Source organism: Strix aluco, chromosome 4, assembly GCF_031877795.1.
Source record: "Strix aluco isolate bStrAlu1 chromosome 4, bStrAlu1.hap1, whole genome shotgun sequence".
In the NCBI taxonomy this organism is placed as follows: Eukaryota; Metazoa; Chordata; class Aves; order Strigiformes; family Strigidae; genus Strix; species Strix aluco.
In genome coordinates, this window is record NC_133934.1 from 84,162,915 (window position 1) to 84,182,713 (window position 19,799).

At 44.0% G+C, this 19,799-nt stretch overlaps 1 protein-coding gene across 1 annotated transcript; it reads left to right on the forward strand.

Moving 5' to 3' along the window:
* The first annotated feature begins 978 nt into the window (after window positions 1–978).
* On the forward strand, window positions 979–18,208 carry LOC141922155 (E3 ubiquitin-protein ligase RBBP6-like). The gene is made up of 7 exons (XM_074821289.1): window positions 979–1,144; window positions 4,105–4,204; window positions 4,831–4,907; window positions 12,256–12,294; window positions 16,188–16,298; window positions 17,789–17,830; window positions 18,180–18,208. The coding sequence occupies exons 1-7, from the start codon at window positions 979–981 to the stop codon at window positions 18,206–18,208; spliced, it is 564 nt and encodes a 187-aa protein (XP_074677390.1).
* Window positions 18,209–19,799: the final 1,591 nt, after the last annotated feature.

Below are 19,799 nucleotides of genomic sequence, written 5' to 3' on the forward strand. Positions count from 1 at the left end.
GACAAAGAGTAAAGGAAGTAGTGTGAAGCTTTTGAAACAAAACCCAGGTGAATGTGAGCGGTGTGTCCGTGGGACAAGGTGAGCGGTGGTCTCACTGAGGTCAGATGGCCAGGGCTGAAGGGGTCCTGCAGATTTTTCAGCAAAGATACGAGGTGATTTGGAGAGACTGTGGCCTCTCCCTCCCGTGGTTATCACCTGAGTAAAACGGTACGTGTGCTTAAGGGTTTGGTGGGCTTGGAAGAGACCAATTAATTATTGTTGGGCTCCAAAGCCCCATCAAAATGTCGCCTGCTGACTCGGGTCAGTTTTGTTCAGTAGTTGTGTCCCGGCATGGTTTCTGACAAGCACGGCAGTAGTAGCTGAGGTTAATAACTGTGGAAGCCAGAGCAGTTCCTCGAGGTGAAGTCCCTGAGGCGGAGCGCGGGGCGGCGGGTGGGCCAGCCGTGGGCAGCGGCTCCCCCTCGGAGCGGGAGGGTCAATGTACACGTGTCAGAGCCCTGGCTCCTCACACAGCACCAGCCTCCTTTTGCGGAGACGGGGGATTGTTTTCCTGGCTTTTCATCTTCTGAATAGATGGCCCTCGGAGAGAGAGGAACCCACTGGCCGTATTCGCTTGGCGTAAGCTTGGAAGCACCAAACAAAATAAACATTTTTGCTGAAGAGTATCATAAAGGCAGCAGTTACCTTCTGGATGCCTGTACTGGCACGTAGATGGCAAAATCCCGTTCTCTGTGATGGACTTGCACCATCTTTTGAGTCCTAGGCCCACATGGGCCTGTTAGGCCATTCCCGGCTGGGACTCACAAAGTCCTTACCGTCAGAACATAATGAACATATCAGAACATAGTGTTTTGATGTTTAGGTTTTATAATCTGTTTTCACTGCTTTTGGTTGGGTACAAGTGCTTTGTTCTAAGTTCTCATCACCTTTATTTCTTCTTCTAGAACTCGAACCGAGCCAGCGAGTGGAACAGCAGCCATGCCGTGCGTGCATTATAAGTTCTCTTCCCTGCTGCACTACGACACGGTCACCTTCAGCGGCCTCAACATCACCCTGGGCGACCTCAAGCGTCAGATCATGGGCCGCCAGAAGCTGAAGGTGGCCAACTGCGAGCTGCAGATAATGAACGCCCAGACCAGAGAAGGTGCGTGGGGGCGGCAGGCACGGGGCCTCGGGCACTGCCCGGCTGGCGGCGGCCGTGGCCTGCGGGAGCCACACTCTGCTCTCTGTGGCTTGTCCCCACGTGGCGTGAGTCAGCCTGGGGCCCGTCCCGCCGGCGTGCGGGGAACCGGGAGGGCAAGCGGCGCCAGCGATTCAGTGGGGTGGGAAGGGACAGTGCGATTCGGCCACCATCGGTAGCTGTGGCTTGTGTGGGGACCTCACAGAGCCGTTCCGATCTGTTGTTAGACACGGAGCTGGGCGTAGAAGACTACGTGGTCGATGTGCAACGTCTAGTGCTTGCAAAAGCCCAGTAGCCACTTACTGGCCATCACTGGCAGTAAAACAAGTTTTGTGCGAGAAGGGAGTAGGAATCAACAATGGTGTTGGCTCCAGCTTTGTTGAACGTTTCTGTTGGAGCTCTGCTTGGACAAGCGTGAAAAGTAGCCCTGTTGAGCGTGATGTCGCTGCTCAATCTGCAGATGTGGAGACGTGGCGAGGCAGAGTGACACTGGTAGTTGCCAGGGCCCCGCAGCTACATGGGATGTTGCTGCCTGCGGGGAACAAGCTCCTGCTGGCGGATGCCAGTTTTGTCTGAGAGCTGTTAGACTAAGCTGGCAGCTGTTAAATTCAAAGCGAGCAAACAGAAATTTCCGGGTCTTCAGGAATAATGCTCCAGCTTTAGTCCTTTCCTATTTAAAAACAAAACAGTTAACTTTTAAGTCTACATTGTTTGACTCACCAGATTTCATCATTGACACAGATTTCATCACCAAAATGAACTCAATTAATTGACGTGAAGGAAAAATGAATGTATGAAAGCCAACAGGTGTCAGGTCCCTTCACAGAACTACCTCGGCAGCATACTCCGCTGTTTGTAAACCCTCCTCCACAAATTCTCTGCCTCAGTGACCCAGCTGGTGGGATACTTCAAGTCCCACATACAAATATGTGCCGTGATAAGTGTCCTGTGCAAATAAAGCCTTTACTTCACCAGGTTATTGTCACTCTTCAGTTTTCAGTTGATCCATTTAAATGTGTACTGATTGACTTTTAAGGGGAATTCATTTTTCTATCAGTCTGGTATTAGATGGCTGGAGGTCTCCTCCCTGTGCACTTCACAAGCAGATTGAAAACAAGCATCCCTCTCTCTATCTATATATATCTGCATGCAAGGACAGTCTGTTCAGAAGGCAGATGTCAATGCTTCTCTTCTAATGGTCAATGAATTGTCATAAAATACAAAAAGAGGACCCATTCCTCTTTTTGCATCATACACCTGTTGTGCATGTTCCAGCTGACCTCTGCAGGCTTGCAGAATTGGCAAATAAGTGCACTGGTTGCTGTCCTCATATACACAGCCTCCCTCGAGGAGAGGTGCTGCCACCTGCAATCTTCTGCAGACCTACCACAACCCTCAGCTGGGCACAGGCGTAGCAAACTCCTGCCTTTTTGTGGAGCCACTGTTACTTATCCTGTGCCTCTGAAATCTCAGTCCAGTGGTTTGTGATCTGGACCAGAAAGAACACTCTGCATGACTCCGTTCAGCAGGTGGAAACAGCTGCTTTGGGCTTCCAGAGCTGCAGCTGCCATCATCTCCCCGTTGCTTGTCAGCCTCAGTGCTGTTTGAGCTCCTCCGACATCAAAAAGTCCCGTCTCAGGCCTTTCCTGACAGGTGGCTGTGTAATGGTGAGATTCCCCATTTGAGCAGAGCTCTAGGCGTTGGTTTCAGGGTATGACTTCTGTAAAAGCTTTGGGTTTTGTCATTAGTACTTTCACAGCAACTTTGGCTTTTGGGCCATTGTTCTGGTTCTGCCTCCAAAGGTAAGGGCTTTTAATAGGTAAAACTGTAGGCAGATTACAGGGCATGGCTGCTGATGGTGCTTTAAAACATTTAGTCATATCCAGCTTGTGTAAGTACAATATATAAACCATTCTCATGGAGACGTCTTTACATTTGAGGCTCACTCATGGAGAGATCTTTACATTTGAGGCTTACTCAGTCAAAGTGCCTCAGGTAGATCCTCCTCTTCAAAAGACGAACACGGTGTAAGCCAAGGCAAAGCATGGAGACCTTCAGGCACACACTGGTTTCAAAAGGCTTTTCAGAAGACTTGTCTTCGTAATTAATTTCATTTGAGTCTCTCTGCTCTGCAAAAAGTGAATGGAAAGAATTCACGTCCCTTTGGCTTATTCAAACTAGATGATTAGCTTAAGAGAGGAGATACCACTTTAGTTGGAGCCAGTTCTGCCCTCCGTGTGAAAGCAAGCTCAAAAAACCCCTCAGGTTTCTGTGATCCAAATTCTAGCACTGCCAGTTCCGTTTGCATTCGCATGTACAGCACTGAGCAGCTGACAGTGTGGCTGTCGATGGATGAAGCCCCGAGAAACAGAGAGCTGGCGGCTCTCTTCTGTGTTCTGTCAGTCCCCAGCACTCGCAGCACAGGGGAATCGTTTTTAGTGAACAGCTCGGAAAGCAGAGGCGCAGAGTTTTCATGCTTCAGCCGAGCGCCTGCTTTGTTTCAGGGCAAGCTGGTCAGACTTTAGACTCTGGTTTATGCAGGTGAGACTTTGCTGTGGTTTGTTTCTCTCCAAAGATCTCTCGGGTTTGTAGCCTAACAGAAGCAAAAGCAACTTGAGCTAGGTCAGGAAAGAACCTCATGCATGAGCAGACTCTCTTTTAGTGACCTTTGAGACCATTTTGCTGCTGGCATCCAAGCTGTTTGAAAAGAATGGAAAAGGTTTTGCTGCTGGTGTTTGATTCTCAAACCTGAAGACTTCTTGACAGGTTCTGTTAGTGTGTTGAGATGACAGAAGTGCCACATCACATATAAAATTTTGCTTTTATGTCTGCGAAGGGGTTCTCTCAGGTGCTATGTAATTACATATTAATATACATTCTTACGAACTGACTAATGTTTTCTTCTGTATTGGTGTTGTTTTCAGAATACACAGATGATAACACCCTGATTCCTAAGAACTCCTCGGTGATTGTTAGAAGAGTCCCTGTTAGTGGAGTTAAACCTACCAGCAAAACACGAGTTATGTAAGTACCCATAAAGCATTGTAGTCTGTGAGGGGTTGCAGTGTGTTAACTTTTTTTATGGAGATTAGTTTACAGAGGCATTCGGAGTGTATCTTTCTTCCTTTTATTGCTTTTACAGTAAAGAGAGATACGCGTGTTCCCATCTCAGGAGAGTCTGTCAGTGTTTGACTGTGTCTTGCATTTGGGGGAGGCGGGGTGGGATATGGCAGGTATTCTTATGCCTCAGATCTGGCTTTCTGGCATACTGGCTACAGAGGAAAGACCAAGGGTCGCTATTTGGATGGTTGATTATTTAAGAGCACAAAGCTGTAGCACAGACTTCATCATTTTGATGCTTACACAGCAGAGTCAAAATATCTGAGGACTTCCTCTGGCACTGTTGTGTTCTAGAGCTGTAAGTCTTACAGTAATTGCTGACAAACTAGAAATGGGATTTTTTTTTTTTTTTTAAGTTGCACTGAATGTGCCAAGAGAGAACAGTTTATGTATACAAATACATTTCCACATTCACTAGTCTATCAGAACATAATGCCTTGATGTTTAGGTTTTATAATCTGTTTTCACTGCTTTTGGTTGGGTACAAGTGCTTTGTTCTAAGTTCTCATCACCTTTATTTCTTCCTCTAGAACTCGAACCGAGCCAGCAAGTGGAACACCAAAAGCGGTATGTAAAAACACAATCTCACACTTTTTTTCTACACATTGTACTTAATTCTAAACAACGCAGCCTCGTATTAATCTCCCAAACATTAACTTAATCTGTTCTGCAGTAAGACATAGTACATGTTGTAGAGACCATGTATTTGATTCACAGCACAGTGAAAACTGAGTAATGCCATCATTTGCACAGTTCTAATGTGAATATTGGTATTTGTGCCTAGTGATGCATTGTGTTTCATATTGAATATGCTGGAGTATTTCCTGAATGACTTTGTGTTGTACAGATAATGTAGGATTGGTTTTAGATCAGGTGGGTTCAAGGTTTGCACAATTCAATTGGTGCTGTGTTCTACATCTGTCTGTCTAGAGCTAGTATGTTTGTATAGGCTGTCGTGTGCTCTTTGTTTCTTGCAATTAAAATTGTTTGGAGTGTATTTTTTGCCATTTTCACATTGTATCACTTAGCTTTTGCTTTTAAATACTTTCTTTGCCTAACAGTTTTAGAAGATGTTATCAAAACGCACTGAGAAACCATTGTTGTTCCACTTGGTACTGTTTCTTACTTTTGACTTGGTGGTTCCAACAAATCCCAAGATCAACGTATCCCATACGTTTTGAGGACAGTTCTGTGCAGCTAAGATTCCTTTTTGTGTCCTGAAATACTTGGGTATTTGTTCCTAAAGCTGTATAACTGAAGTGATATTGTTTGGCCTCCTCTGAGTACTTAAAGGTCTCTAACGGATTGCTGTGAGTTTAAATGTTGTTGCTACCTGAAGTGGCATTCCTAAGTTCTGCCTTTGATCTTTCCGTTTTATCTGATGAAACGGTTTAGTTCCATAGTTTGTCTGCAAATGCAAATATCCAAAACCCAGCGCACCGAGTTTAGCTGCTTCTCATGAACCACGTAGGCCCTCTGAAGCTGTCATAGGTGTGGACTTTGTTTTGAACCAATACAATTACATTAGGTTGGACATGTCTCTTTCCGTGACACTCGGAGGATATAGTGCAGACTTTCAGGCTACAGTAGAGGTTAACTTTTGCTATGTTTTGATTGTACAACTTGAATATGTGTTTAATTTTTTGTGAACAGATTGAGGACTCTTCTGCACCCACTCCTCTGGCCCAGCTCATTAAGGTATGTGTATATTCTTGTCAAAGACTTAAACCACCACCACACCCCCCCCCAACAAAAAACCCCACTTGCTTCATATTTTTAAATCTTGTATGGTGATGTATAACTGGATGACTGTTGTAATGTGAACAAAACTTAATTTTTAATAATTTACAGTATTGGTTTTAACTTTAAAATGTGTGTATATTTCCATAGTATCCCGTAAAGAGTAGTTCCCAGTTTGGGAGGATAGAAGGGGAGTCCCTCAACGTAATGTTGCACTATTGCTCATCTTCAAGACATAAAGAAGCAGCACTTCAGGAGCTGTTTACTGTTTCTCAGAGCTTTCGTTAATTTTGTGTTGGAGACTGACACAATTCTCACAGAAGAATTCAACTGGCTGCAAGTTATGGACATTTCAGGGGGGGGTTGCACCGGCCAAAATAGAAGCGTTTGTGTAACACGGACAATTGCGTGGCTACTGTTGAGTTTCTAGTCACTGCAGTTATAGAGCCACTCTCTGATTGCTGCACAGTTTCATAACTTGTAGTCTATGGAGAGTGGACAACACAACCTAATTGGTTTGAACGCAGACTGTAAATGGTGTAAATGTGCCTAATTGTTTGCAGGAATATACCAATGTGTTAGTGCAGTGTATTAGCAGAGGTGGCCTTCTGAAGCTGTTGTAATGCCATGGTTTGCTATGGAACTGCTTGCATTTTTTGCTCAACAATGTGTAACTTTGTCTGGGAAAGCACTAGTGGTTGCACTTTGTGAAAAGGCGTAGTGTGAGCCTGTCAAATTACTGGTCTTAAAGAATAGAGAAGGCAGGGCCTCATGCAGAGGGGCTAGTTCTTTCTTCTGAAAATGAAAGCTGGAGTTCGAGAACTCTCTTCCCACTCTCTTCTTCCCTCTCTCACTGCAGAATTAAATTGTGTGCATTTGGGGAAAAAAACCCAACAGTTACCTTAGAAGGTAGTCACCAGAAGAAATTGGTCTCCATTAGTGCTGTCCCTGAACATGTCCTTGGTTCTGTAAACTCATGTGAAGTTTGACTCTAAAATGTGAAAAACTGTCCAAGTGCTGTACACATTTAAGCTTTTGAGAAAATGTACGTATTTCAGAAAAATGCAGGAACGTAATGTAAAGCAGCTCCAAACTGTTATGCTCCAACCTCCTCAGTGCAGACGGGCTTGGCACGGAGGCAACGTGTTGAAAATTTTTCTGCTTTATTATTACCTTGTAGGAAATTCCGTATTTGAATTATGGTCTGTGCCTAGTAATGGTTTGTGCGGTTTGGATGTATCTTGTAAACTGTCTGGGTTTAAACAAATTGGTCAAGTATCTGTAAAGTTTTCTGTAAATGGTAATGGAAGGGGTTTCATAGATGTCGATCTGGATTATGTTCTTGTTGTGTCTATAAAACAACCATTTAATAAACTGTTGAAACTAGTGGGTTGCTTTTTCGAATGAATGCATATAAAATCAAAACCATGAGTGGTTGCTCTGAATGATGGGTGCTTGGAGGTCCGTATCCTTTACATCCCTCCCTTAGACTCTGCTGGGATCTGGACTAGTGTGTAATGAGAACATTTGAACAAATGCTACTTACAAAAAATCAGCTGGCTTCGATGATTTGAAGGTCTAGTTCTGTGTAAGGTTTCTATTACAAGTTGTGTGTTAGAAGGACACAGCAAACAGGAAAAAACCTGCAGGTTGTGCTGACCATAGTTAAATCACTTAACGTGAAGAGGTGAGTAGGCAGGGGACATGCAGTTTGGGCTGCCTACAGCACACGATGGTCCAATTTCTGCTGAAAAGAATCTTTTGTCTTGCTGAGGAATTATAAAAAGCTTGATTCCTCTTAATGCTTCTGTGCCTGAAGCTGAATTTTGGTGAGCAAAAGCAACTTCCCTGACTCTTAAGTTGTATGTCCTTTTAACGCTGCAAAATGTAAACACTGATACTTGCATACCTCTCTCTCAATTAAATGTACAGCGGAGATTTTCTCCTTCAAATACTCTGGAGCTCAAGAATCCATTTAAAAATACTGGATAATGTAATTTTTTCTACGCAGAGCTTCAGTCTTCTTGGAAGACATTTGGACTGGTTACACAAGTCTTTATGTAAGGTACAAACAGAGCCTCAGGTTTTGAGTGCCCAAGAATGCTCCTTCCAAGCAGGTTAACGGGCACAGAGACACCATGTGATGGTGTCAGGGCTCCCCAGAACATCTCTGGGACAACTCTAGCTCATAGAAGCAGCTGCTTTCATGCAACCTCAGCTACTGCTGGGCTGCTTTTTACAGGGTTGGGTGAGTCTTTGGCTGGAGGAGCTTAAATGTGTTTCTAACGTGCGTGTCCAATAACTACCTGTTAAACAGACCGGCAATCTGGCTGAAGCCAACGCTTCCGAGGAAGATAAAATACGAGCTATGATGATCCAGTCTTGCCGTCAGTACTATCCAATCAAGTAAGTGTTGGCATAGTCCTACCTGTTCTTTGAAGACTATGGAAACATTGTAGAGATGGTTGTTGGAACAAGAGAGACACATACATACCATTTTCTTTTTTTCCCCAAAACCTTTTAGTTACGTGAAGAAACCCTTGGGTCCACCTCCACCATCCTATACTTGCTTTCGCTGTGGAAAACCTGGGCACTATATAAAGAACTGCCCAACAAATGGGGTAAGATTGTGGGGGGCTTCTGGTGTCACTTGGTTTTTACTTGTTTTACCTTGGCAGTTACACAGCAATTACATGAATACCCCTATTAGGAATTGTTTCTCTTGGGCTGAAATACAGAGGTTCTACGGCAGTGGTGCAAAGCCCTTCAAAATTCCAGGGAAAGCTGGAATTTTCAATGGGAAATTTTCTTTCTTCGAGGTCATAGTCCTTATACATGTCCATAGATCTTTCTCTATGAACTTTAATGTATATTTTTATATATTTCAATGTTACTGCAAATTTTTCTCGTCTTAACTCTTTTTAATGAGAGTTTGCAGTTTTTAGTATTTTGTAGAACAAGAAGACGTTTCTCTTGACCCCATCTATTGAATATTTGCGTGTTATAATTACACAAGCCTCTGGTTGAGTATTCATGCCATTTAACGTTACTCACTGAACGTACGTGCATCAGCTCTGAATTCAACCTTCATCTGTAGGTGGTGAATATCAGTTTCCCCAGTGGCCGATCCAAAGCCCTGCATTAAGCTCTCCCTCTGAACTGCGCTTTGGAGGAGGAGGGGGTTTGTGCCTCTCCTCTGAGGGGATGGGGAGCTGAGGGATATTTCACCCTTAAGGACCCTGAAGTTGAGCCAAAGAATGTCAACTGAGTTCAGAACACTGCTCGAGCCTTTGGAGCATCCTGGCTATATTCATTTAGGAAAAAGAGTATTTCAGTTGAGCAACCCTTAGGCTAGGTAAACGGAGAGGATTAAAGGCTTTTCCTGCTTAAAATAGTGGTTGAAATGTCATTTTAAGTGTGGGTCTTAAGATGAGCTATGTCTGCATTTCTTTTCTTAACAGGACAGTAATTTTCAGTCTGTTCCCAGACTTAAAAAGTGCACAGGAATTCCCAGGAGTTTCATGGTGGAGGTGGAAGATCCCAATACAAAGGGCGCTATGCTAACAAAGACTGGAAGATATGCAATACCAATTATTAATGCGTGAGTATGGAATTAGTTGGTCTGACCAAAAAGTGAAGGAGAGAAGCCACGTGTCAGTGTCTGAGTGGCAATGCCACCAAGCTGGCCAGCATCTGTAATTACGGGGGAAGAAGCACTGTCATTGTGTCTTAACCTTAAAACCTGTGATGATTTCTAATATTAAAATAGGACAGTCCTGCTGTTCACACCCCTGGACATTGGTTAAGCTTGTGGTATGGTAAGAATCCATATTTCTGCAAAACATTTGAGTCGTGTTTACAGTGGCGTCATTCTTTTTGAAAGCTCCTTTTGCTTCTGTTTTATCTTGCTAAGGCTTCTTGCAGAATTTAACAAATAGCTGTTGGACTGAGATTCCCTCTCCCTCTGACATTTATCAGATCCCATGTGTGAAGCAGAGGGATGTTTTCCTGCTGCTGTAAACTAAGAAAATCCTGCTGTGTGCTGACAAGAGTGTCTGTTTTAAAATGCACTCGGTAGCAGCTCTGTTTTTCCGTCATGGATCTCCTTTTACGGAAGCTGTAACATAGACTTCTTCCATTTATAAAACATAATTACACAGAGACTGACTTTATCCTGAGCCTGCAATTTACATTTACCCTCTGGCAAAGGAGGGGTGGGATTCATTTCACCTGGTTTCTAGCTGTCAGAAAATGATTTCTCTAGGCTGAGCTAATTTCTTAGTTGATCCAATGAATGGAAGAGTTCTGCAGAAGGAAAATTGTTCCCCCCTTCCTTTTCTAGTGCTCTGGCTAGAGAAAAGTAGTTTAAACTAAATGCCTGTATTTTTGAAGGCTAATGTGGAGTGAGAATGCCACCTACTGTCTTCATTGGATAAAATCCAAAGCTTGGGAAAGTTCTCCTTTACCCATCTTTAACTTTTTTTCTTTTTCCTTCCCCATCCCCCCTCCAGGGAAGCTTATGCCAGAGGAAAGAAGGAAAAGCCTCCCTTTTTACCAGCGGAGCCATCCTCTTCGTCCTTTTCCTCAGACGACCCTATTCCAGAGGAGCTCTTATGTTGCATTTGTAAAGAAATCATGACCGATGCAGTTATTATTCCCTGCTGTGGAAACAGTTACTGTGACGAATGTAAGTGTTACTCCCATGTTTGCTAATTCAAAACATCACACCTGATCTTCTTTCTGACAGCAGAAAGATCATAACGTTCCTTTGTTACCAGCTCTGTTTAATACTTCAGTATACCCCGAATAGGAAAGGACTCTTCTTGTAGAAAGGAAAAACCAAAGGCAGAAGGCTTTTTTCCCTTTTTCTGCATCTAGTTAAATCCTCTTTCCATGCAGAAGGATGAGTACGAGAAGAGTGCGTAATGCTGCAGCTGCTTACAGTATTAGTTATCAAATGCATTTAGTTTGTGCACAGTCCTTTCTCTCATACAAAACTATAGAGCCAACGCTGGTGACTTACTGTGGTCTGCAGCAAATGGCTCATTAGGCATTTAATCCACATTCTTCTCCACGGGAGAGTTGGTTAAAACTGTCAGAACTTGAACCTACTAATGGTTTTTGGAGATGTGTCTTATTCATGAACCTTGAGGTTGGTGACTTCTCACTGTGCTGGACAGTGGAGAAAAGACTAGTCAAAACATCAAGACACGGCCAACTCTACATCTTCAAATGTTACAACAGTGAAATATCAAAACTGGGCAGCTATTTCCTGCATACTAGAAATTTTTTACACTGCTGAACATTTATAGCTTCATGCTCTCAGTTCGTGACCATATTCACCCATTAACCATCTACAGGCCTTTATAATTGATTAGAACCCAAACAATGTCCTTAGTTTAGCTAAAACCTATTTTGATGATTCTGATTATACCCAGGTATTAGAATGGCATTACTGGAACGCGAGGAACATACATGCCCAACATGTCATCAGGCAGGTGTTTCTCCCGACACTTTAGTTGCCAGCAAGTGCCTACGGCAGGTAATGCAGTGACTTTTAGATAAACTGTTTGTAAGAAAAGTCTAGTCAGTCAATTAGCTGAAAGGGAAGAAAATATTAATTTACACCTCCTTAAACAAGGCTAAATGGAATAAGGCTAAATTTACTTTGCAAATACGTTACCTGTTGTTACAGAAGCTGACAACTCTTGAGAGACAAGCTGGCAAATTCAGGTCACACTTTTGTTTAACAGGATTGCCTCAGTTTCAAATTCAGTGTTAACACTGAAGTACTGTACATACAGATACTCTGAGTTACCAATCGTTAATGTCAGTGTTTAATGGGATGTGTTCATATATCACAGAAGGGTTTGGCTTGGAAGGGACCTTAAAGCCCATCCAGTCCCAACCCCCTGCCACAGGCAGGGACACTTTCCACTAGCCCAGGTTGCCCAAAGCCCCGTCCAACCTGGCCTTGAACCCTTCCAGGGAGGGGGCAGCCACAGCTTCTCTGGGCAACCTGTGCCAGTGTCTCACCACCCTCACAGGGAAGAATTTCTTCCTTACATCTAATCTGAATATATCCGTATGTTGGTTTATTTTAGGATGGATAGTATATACGGGAATACACACGTAATTTTACTCCGTGGAGGCTTTTGTTCATAGAGCTACAGAAGGTTCATGTTAGCTCTTTGTAAATGTTTTTCTGCCTCTAGGCTGTGAACAACTTCAAAAATGGGACTGGGTATGCACAGGTGATCCATAAACAGAGGCAGCAGCAGCAGCAGCCACCAGCACATCCACCAGCACTCATGGCTCTGAACCCTCCTGGTGCGCTGGTGGCTGCCATGGGACGTGCTCAATCTTCCCCCCTGTCAATCCACGGTTTGCGGGAAGAGAAGGTAGGTTTTCTTCCACCATATGCAGTGATTCTCGTGTTTTAGTAGAGCTTATTTTCCAACTGTTTGCACTGATTCACAAGGGCTATCTGGTTCCTGGACTGAGACAGCCAGCATTGCCGAGTCTTCTGGGGTACCAAGGACGATCGATACCCACAGCTGGTAAGTAACCGTAACTTACAAATTTCTCTTAAAAAATTATCTTCAGGTAAACTGAAAGGGATTTTTTTTCTCTCCCCATGCCAAAAGGTCATCCAGTGAGAGCCGGCAAAATTCGCTCGGCAAGTGGCAGACCAGACTGGGAAGTGTAAGTATGCTACAGAAATTCAATATATTGCTGCTTGTAACCTGTTAAACGAGGCCGTGACACATAACGGACACAACAGCTGATTTATAAGGGAATAAGTATGCACAGATCGTTGTGGAGAATACATGTGGTAATTAATTTTTAAATGGCTTTATTTGAATTGTCCTTCACAAAGGGGATCTGTGCTCTCAGGAAGATTATTTAAAATAAAACTCCAGTACGTGATTGAAAAGAGGACTCTGAAGAATGAAGTCTTTCTGAGGCAATCATAATTACATGTAAAAATGAAACATAATTAAAGGATCAGATGGAAAGGCATCCTCTTGGTTACTGAATAGGGCTGAAGAAACTGATTTCCCAATAGAAATCATCCTCCAATATTCTTTTTTTAACAACTTAGTTAATACTGATTGAGCAAACTATTGGAAAAGGCAAGGCTGTTATTTTACTATTTACTCATCTCAAGTAGCCAAGCTGCTTTCTCTCGGTTGGAGAGAGAGGAGTCTCTTTTGGTTTATTGCAGCGTCGTTAGTCCTTCCCTTTGGTATCTATGTGTTCTAGATAGATTGTAAGGGTGAATTGTGTGTATAAAATCTTAAAGATAAGTCAAAACAAAAACCGGGGTCCATCCCACAGGTTGTCTAAAACCTCAAGTTCAGTAAGCAAAAAATAACAATTCAGGGCCAAGAACGGGCCAAAGACGTCACCATGAGGCAACAACCTAGGAAGCGCGTGCGGAAGATGTTAAAAGAAGTTTGAGAGAGGATGAGTTAATGTCTGTGCAGTACTTTGAAGATCAGAAATGTGAAGTATTAAGCGTGTCAAGGTGTGGCAGAAGAGCGCTTGGCACGTGTCTCTTTTAGCACGGGCAGCCTCCGGCCACAGTTGCCAAACTGACCATAAGAAGGGAAGAGTGAGGGATTTGTTGGGGGTGAGGATGTGGAAGGCAAGTCTGAGGACCAAGAAATGAGCGTAGTCTCAAATGAACAAAAAGCGGGGAGAAAAATGCTTAAGTTGAGAACAAGAAGTGCTCGCCACCACGCTCCTCCTCCATTCACTTTCCTCTTTAAAATCAGGGCAGAGTGTAACAAGCAGTGATTGGTGTTTTGGGGTTTCTTTAGAAGCTCAAATCGAGGACGCCCGCACAGTGAACGTACCCAGAGGACTCAGGCCCCAGCACTACCAGCATCAACACCGCTCTCTGTGCTTGTGCCTCCACCTCCCTTGTATCCTCCACCACCCCCCACCCTTCCTCTTCCCCTGGGGGTACCACCACAACCATTTCTTCCTCAGTTTCCACCTGGGCAGCCTCCATCTACTGGGTGCACTCTCCCTCCTCCAGGATATCCCCCAGCTCCTGCAGACACGTGACCAGCTTGAGGACCAGCAGCAGTTCCAATGGCTCATTCAAATGCCATCCCAATGACACAAGAACCTCCTCTGGAGAATCATAGAATCACTGAGGTTGGAAAAAAACCTCTAAGATCATTGAGTCCAACCGTTAACCCAACACTGCCAAGTCCACCACTAAACCATGTCCCTCAGCGCCACATCTACCCGTGGATGGTGACTCAACCACCTCCTTGGGCAGCCTGTTCCAATGCTTGACAACCCTTTCAGCGGAGAAATGTTCCTCAATAGCTGATCTAAACCTCCCCTGGTGCAACTTGAGGCCGTTGCTTCTCCTCCTATCGCTTGTTACTTGGGAAAAGAGACCAACACCCACCTTGCTACAACGTCCTTTCAGGGAGTTGTAGAGAGTGAGGAGGTCTCCCCGCAGCCTCCTCTTCCCCAGGCTAAACACCCCCAGTTCCCTCAGCCGCTCCTCACAGGACTTGTTCTCTAGACCCTTCACCACCTTCGTTGCTCTTGTCTGGACACACTCCAGCCCCTCAGTGTCTGTCTTGTAGTGAGGGGCCCAAAACTGAACACGGTATTCGAGGTGCGGCCTCACCAGAGCCGAGGACAGGGGGACCGTCGCTCCCCTGGTCCTGCTGCGATTTCTGACACAGCAGGGTGCCTTTGGCCTCCCTTGTCTAGGGAGGAGTTTGACAGAGCACAACGAGACTTAAAGAAGAGTGGGGGTTTGACTCAATGAAGTTGGGCTGTTTTTCATGTTTGTGTTTCGATGGCCTGTCGGACGGCAGTTACACTCGAGTGCATCTGACATCAGCAAAACTGACAGAGTGTTTGCTCCAATAGACTTTCTGGGTGCAGATGGTGAACATGCAAAACTAAGACAAGACAAATGTCATCCTGAAACTTCCCCTAAGACTTGTAGGAATTCTAAACTGGTTTTGCTTAAATAGCACGTCCACCTTTGCATCTTGCAATGCATCTGCAAGCAGTATGCATTTTGTCATACTGGCCATGTTTTGTTTCTTGGTGTCTTTTTGTAATAAAGGTCAAGCTGTAATTGTAATAAAGGTCAAACTTATTTTAACAGGGAAAAGAAAAAGTCCAGACTCGATGAGTTTACAGATGGTTCAGGAGCGGATGGAGTCTAAAAAGACTCCAAAGGAGCGCAGGCGTTCCTTTTCCAGGTAACTGCTTTACATGTCCTTAATGGAGGAGCAGGCTGTCTAGAGGAATCAGGAGGATCTCCACTGCCCTCTCCAGGTGGATGGGATGATTCCAGGGATTAGCAGGGAGAGGAGTTCTGTATGTAGGGTACTAGCTCAGCTACGGCAGAGATTACAGTTGACTGAGAGTTACAATTTGGCAGCAGTTGCTGAGGAGCAGGTGTCTCTTTCACTGAAGCTTCTCTGCAGTGACACCCTTCACCTCCTGACAGCTGTGAGGAGGCCAGAACCTGAAGAGGTCTAGTGCCTAGGTTTTCTGTGTCTCCCTGTTCTGAGTGTAACCGTTACCTCAAAGCACTTGGGAGGAGATATGGGAGAGAAATTGTCTTCAGCTCCTCTTTTGTTTATCTCCTGTGGGTGCACAGGGAGATGTTAACCTGGACTGCAAACTGGTGGCTTTCCTAGGAATTTCATTGGAGCAGGTGGAGCAGAGGAGCCAGGAGTCATGCGGCCTCACTTCGGAAGGCATGCGCCTTGCTGTCTGCCAGCGCTGGTGGTTTTGGGCCTCTGCCGAAACCCTGCTCCTGCTCCTTGAGCTCTACTGGCTGCGCAGGCGGAGGAGCGCTGACTGTGACAGCGGCAGCCAGCGGGGAAGCTCCAGCAGTGCTGAGGAGGAGGGAGAGGAGGATGACTGCGAGGGCAAAGCAGACCCCAATGACACCTTGGCTCAAGTCAACCCTTGAGTGGGGACCCCCACTGCATCTGCCAAGCCCTTCCCAAGAACTCCTTTCTGACAGGGATGCATGCAGCCTAGGGATGGGGCAAGCGCCTATGAACACCTGAGCACCCCCAAGAACAACATCACCAACGGCCTGCTGCTCGTGCCCCTGAGACCACCCCTCAGGCACGTCTTCCACCAGAGCTGGGCACTGTGGAGGATCTGCCAGCGAGGCACTCCTGCATCCCCGGGGAGCACCTGCCGGAGAACGTGGCTGTGCTTCCTCCTCTGCCCCGTGACGAGCAGAAGCCAGGTCACCGCTTCCCACGCAGCCTCTGCATCTCCGTATAGCCTCTGCATCTCAAAATCCAATAAATGGGCTTGTTTTAAGAAATCCTGTGTCCGTGAGAGTAGGGTATTCTCTGCCTGGCTTTCCTGAGCGCTTTGCAGCCTCTCCAGCCCAACAGCAAACCTGGGGCTCTGCGCGCGCTTTGGCCCTGAACAAGCATTCTTGCCACATCCAGCAAAACAATCCAAACACTTGTCCTTTGCAGGCACACAGAAGGTGGTGGAAGGGAATTCTCTTGCTGGCTTTCCTGAGTGCCTTGCAGCCTGTCCAGCCCACCAGCAAATCTGGGTCTGTGCGCTTGCTTTGGCCCTGAACTGGTGTTACCGGCAGGGCTTTGGATTTTTCATTCATGGCTTAATATTCCAGTGATTATATTTAAAGAAGTCAGTTATATAATTCCACTAAAATAAGTGTGTGTTTTATTAAGAAACCCTATTTTTAAAATGTATTTCAGTTTTATAAAAACCCTGAATTACACATTTCTTATAGAAATACATCACTGGAAATCAGCTAGACAATAACCAATGTTTCTGGAATGTCAGTACACTCAAATTGGTGGTCAGTCTGTAAAGAAAAAAATTCATGAGGATTGTCCTGTGTTTGTTCTTCTGGGATACTACCCTTTTGGATCATTCTAGAGGCATTCCAAGAGATACCTGCACTGGGCCAAGGAAATGTAAGGAATAATCTGATTGCCTAATTACTCAATATGGTTGAAGTATTCAAGGTGAATTGCTGTGGCAACAAAGGAAAAAAAATCTGTCTGATGTTATGTAAATCATTGAAGTCAGAAATAACCCTGGCTGACTAAAGCCACAGCAAACACGGCCATTTACACCAACAGAGACAAGATTGATCCTCTAATCTTGCAGTCCATGTACTAAATTAAGATGAACCTTAAATGATGTAGCTAATGAGAAATATCACTTAAGTGTTTCTTTCAATTTTAGAAGAACAGTCACTTGTATCATATCTGTTTGACCTTGGTTTTATGGCTACATTTTTATAAAATTGATTTATCGTACAGTAGCATTGGAGATGGTGCAGTAGCATCAGAGATCCAGAAAGCTTGCAACTATCGGCATGTGGTTGAATGCCAGTGGCTGTATTTTGGCTAAGCCTATTAAGTCTGACTATCCCTCCCCCCTCTCACTGATGACATTAAAGTTCATGTAGTGCACTAGAAGACTGATCCTAATATCCTAAAACTGCTTTAGATTTAACAAATCACTGAAAATTAGTTTTCTGTAGTGTTTGAGCTTTATGTTAAATGTGAAGGGAATAAAATATTTTTAACATGTATCCAAAAATTGTATGAAAAGTAACTTGCTAATGATGAAAATCCTTTGAAGACAAAGACTTGATGATCAGGATGTATCTTAATACTTGGTACCGTTTATCAGGTCTTTCAGTTAGCAAGCATGAAACCTGATTTCTCCACCTGCCCCTTGAAGGATGGTATTTGTTTTATTATAGAAGTCTAACTAATGCTAATGGTAAGAATAATGAAAGATTTATAGGGGCAGCCTGAGATCAGTTTTAAGTTTTAATTGTGGTTCTCAGCATTACAGATCCTTCTTATTGTTGTTCATCTCTACCAGAGAAATGCCCTATCCTAAAAAAAAATGCACATGTTTGGCTTGTAATATATAAGGGAAAGAAAACAGGTCTCCTCTGCATTGTTTTGCTCTCAAAGCATCTGGATGGCAAGGTAAGAGCAGGAAAAGATGGAGCAGCTTGGGAGTAATTTGTTCTTCCTCAGGTCCAGGCAGGTACCTCTCAGGAGTTTACTGCTGCTTCACAAAACTAATGTTCTTTGGCTGAAGCTGTCCTCTGTCCTCAAAGACAGACAAGTCTCCTGTTACCCCCGCTGAGCTTCTCAAGGACTAGATTGCTGCAAAGCGTCAGGGAATCAGAGGAAGCAGCTCTCGAGTCTACAGGCATCTGTAGATTGAGAGAAGGTTCAGAAGGAGAAATCAAGGATGACCTACCCATCTCCTGACCGGAGAAATGATGGGGAGAAATCTGACTTCATCATCCTAGGTAAGTTCAGGGCTGAAATCTAATTTAACCAAATGGAAAGTATTTATTGATTAAAAAAAAAAAAAAAAAAAAAAAAAGAAGAAAATCCCTTCAAATGATATCTAACTTCCTTTTCTCCTAGTTGCATCTTGGACCTGAATTTGAGGTCACTTGTATTCTTTGTCCCTTTCTCCGCTGGTCCAGGATATACTTTCTCTTCCAAAACCTGTTTTAACATTTTTTTTTTCCCCTGTATATTTGGGTTTAGCCCCTCTGTCTTTGTCCTTCTGAAGGCTGTGACAGCCAAAACCAGCATAAACCCTTTAGCAACTACATTTTGCAATATGAGGAACAGGAAGGATGTAGCTGCCTAATGGTTTACTTCCTGGATGGATTTTGTATGCTCTCTCTTCTTGAATCTCCGTGCTGAATCTCTTCTGCAGTCTCTGTTCCAACACATTTAATCTTCTATTTTGTGTTTGTAGCACTGGTCCACCTGTTTTGCTGTTCTCTTCTTCATTCACCTGCCTGTCATCTATCCACAGAATCAGAGCACCTGAGCAAAGCCAACAAAGTTTCGATTCTTGGCGCAAAGTTTAAATGCCCTTTATAATTTCCCCTAATGCAGATCCTGTTGATGTAAAAAGGAAAATCATTTTCAACAGTTAAATGATATATTGTTATAGGAGTCTGCCCTCTTCTAACGAAGTTTGACGTTTAGAAAAAGTTCTGTACGAAATGTATGAGCAAAGGCATGTGGAATGGTGTCCAGCAGAGGGCACTTCAGCTTGAAAATGAGAATAGTGCTGAAAGCTGTAGTCTAAATACCTTTAAACTGGCTATCTTTGTTTAAAAACAGAATATTTTTTTTTTAAATGTTAATGAGAATCATTTAGGCAAGGGGCATTTGCATTGTGATTGGTGCTTTGTTGGCACCGTCTTCTACAAGCTATCTGCGGCCAAACACCACTGTACCATGGACGAATCTGGGAACGGAAGGAGAAAAAACACACCTCATATAGTTTCAGGTGTGACTTTACTGAAAGAAATTATACCTTCTGTGTGACCTTGTATCACCTAAAATTGAATGCAATAGCGTATGTTAAAGCCATCCTTTGAAAAGTTCTTTCCCCAAAGTAGATGCTTCTGATATCTTTTTAGTTGTGATTTGATTAATTCTTTTAATTAAAAAGCAGCTGGAATTGGAGAACAGTGCAACTGATTAACTGATTTTTGAGAATGGTGGTGTAAATGACAACAACAGACAGTAATTGATTTCCCCTTTCAATCCAGTGCTGGTATTGTTATCTTGCAATACAATACTAACATATTATTGTATCTGCCATTAATGCATTTAACAGTAGCTGACACATTTTATTAAGATAAGAAGGGCCTCCTGCACTTCCATTTGCCCTGGTGTAAATCAGAAGCCTTGAGTTGAAA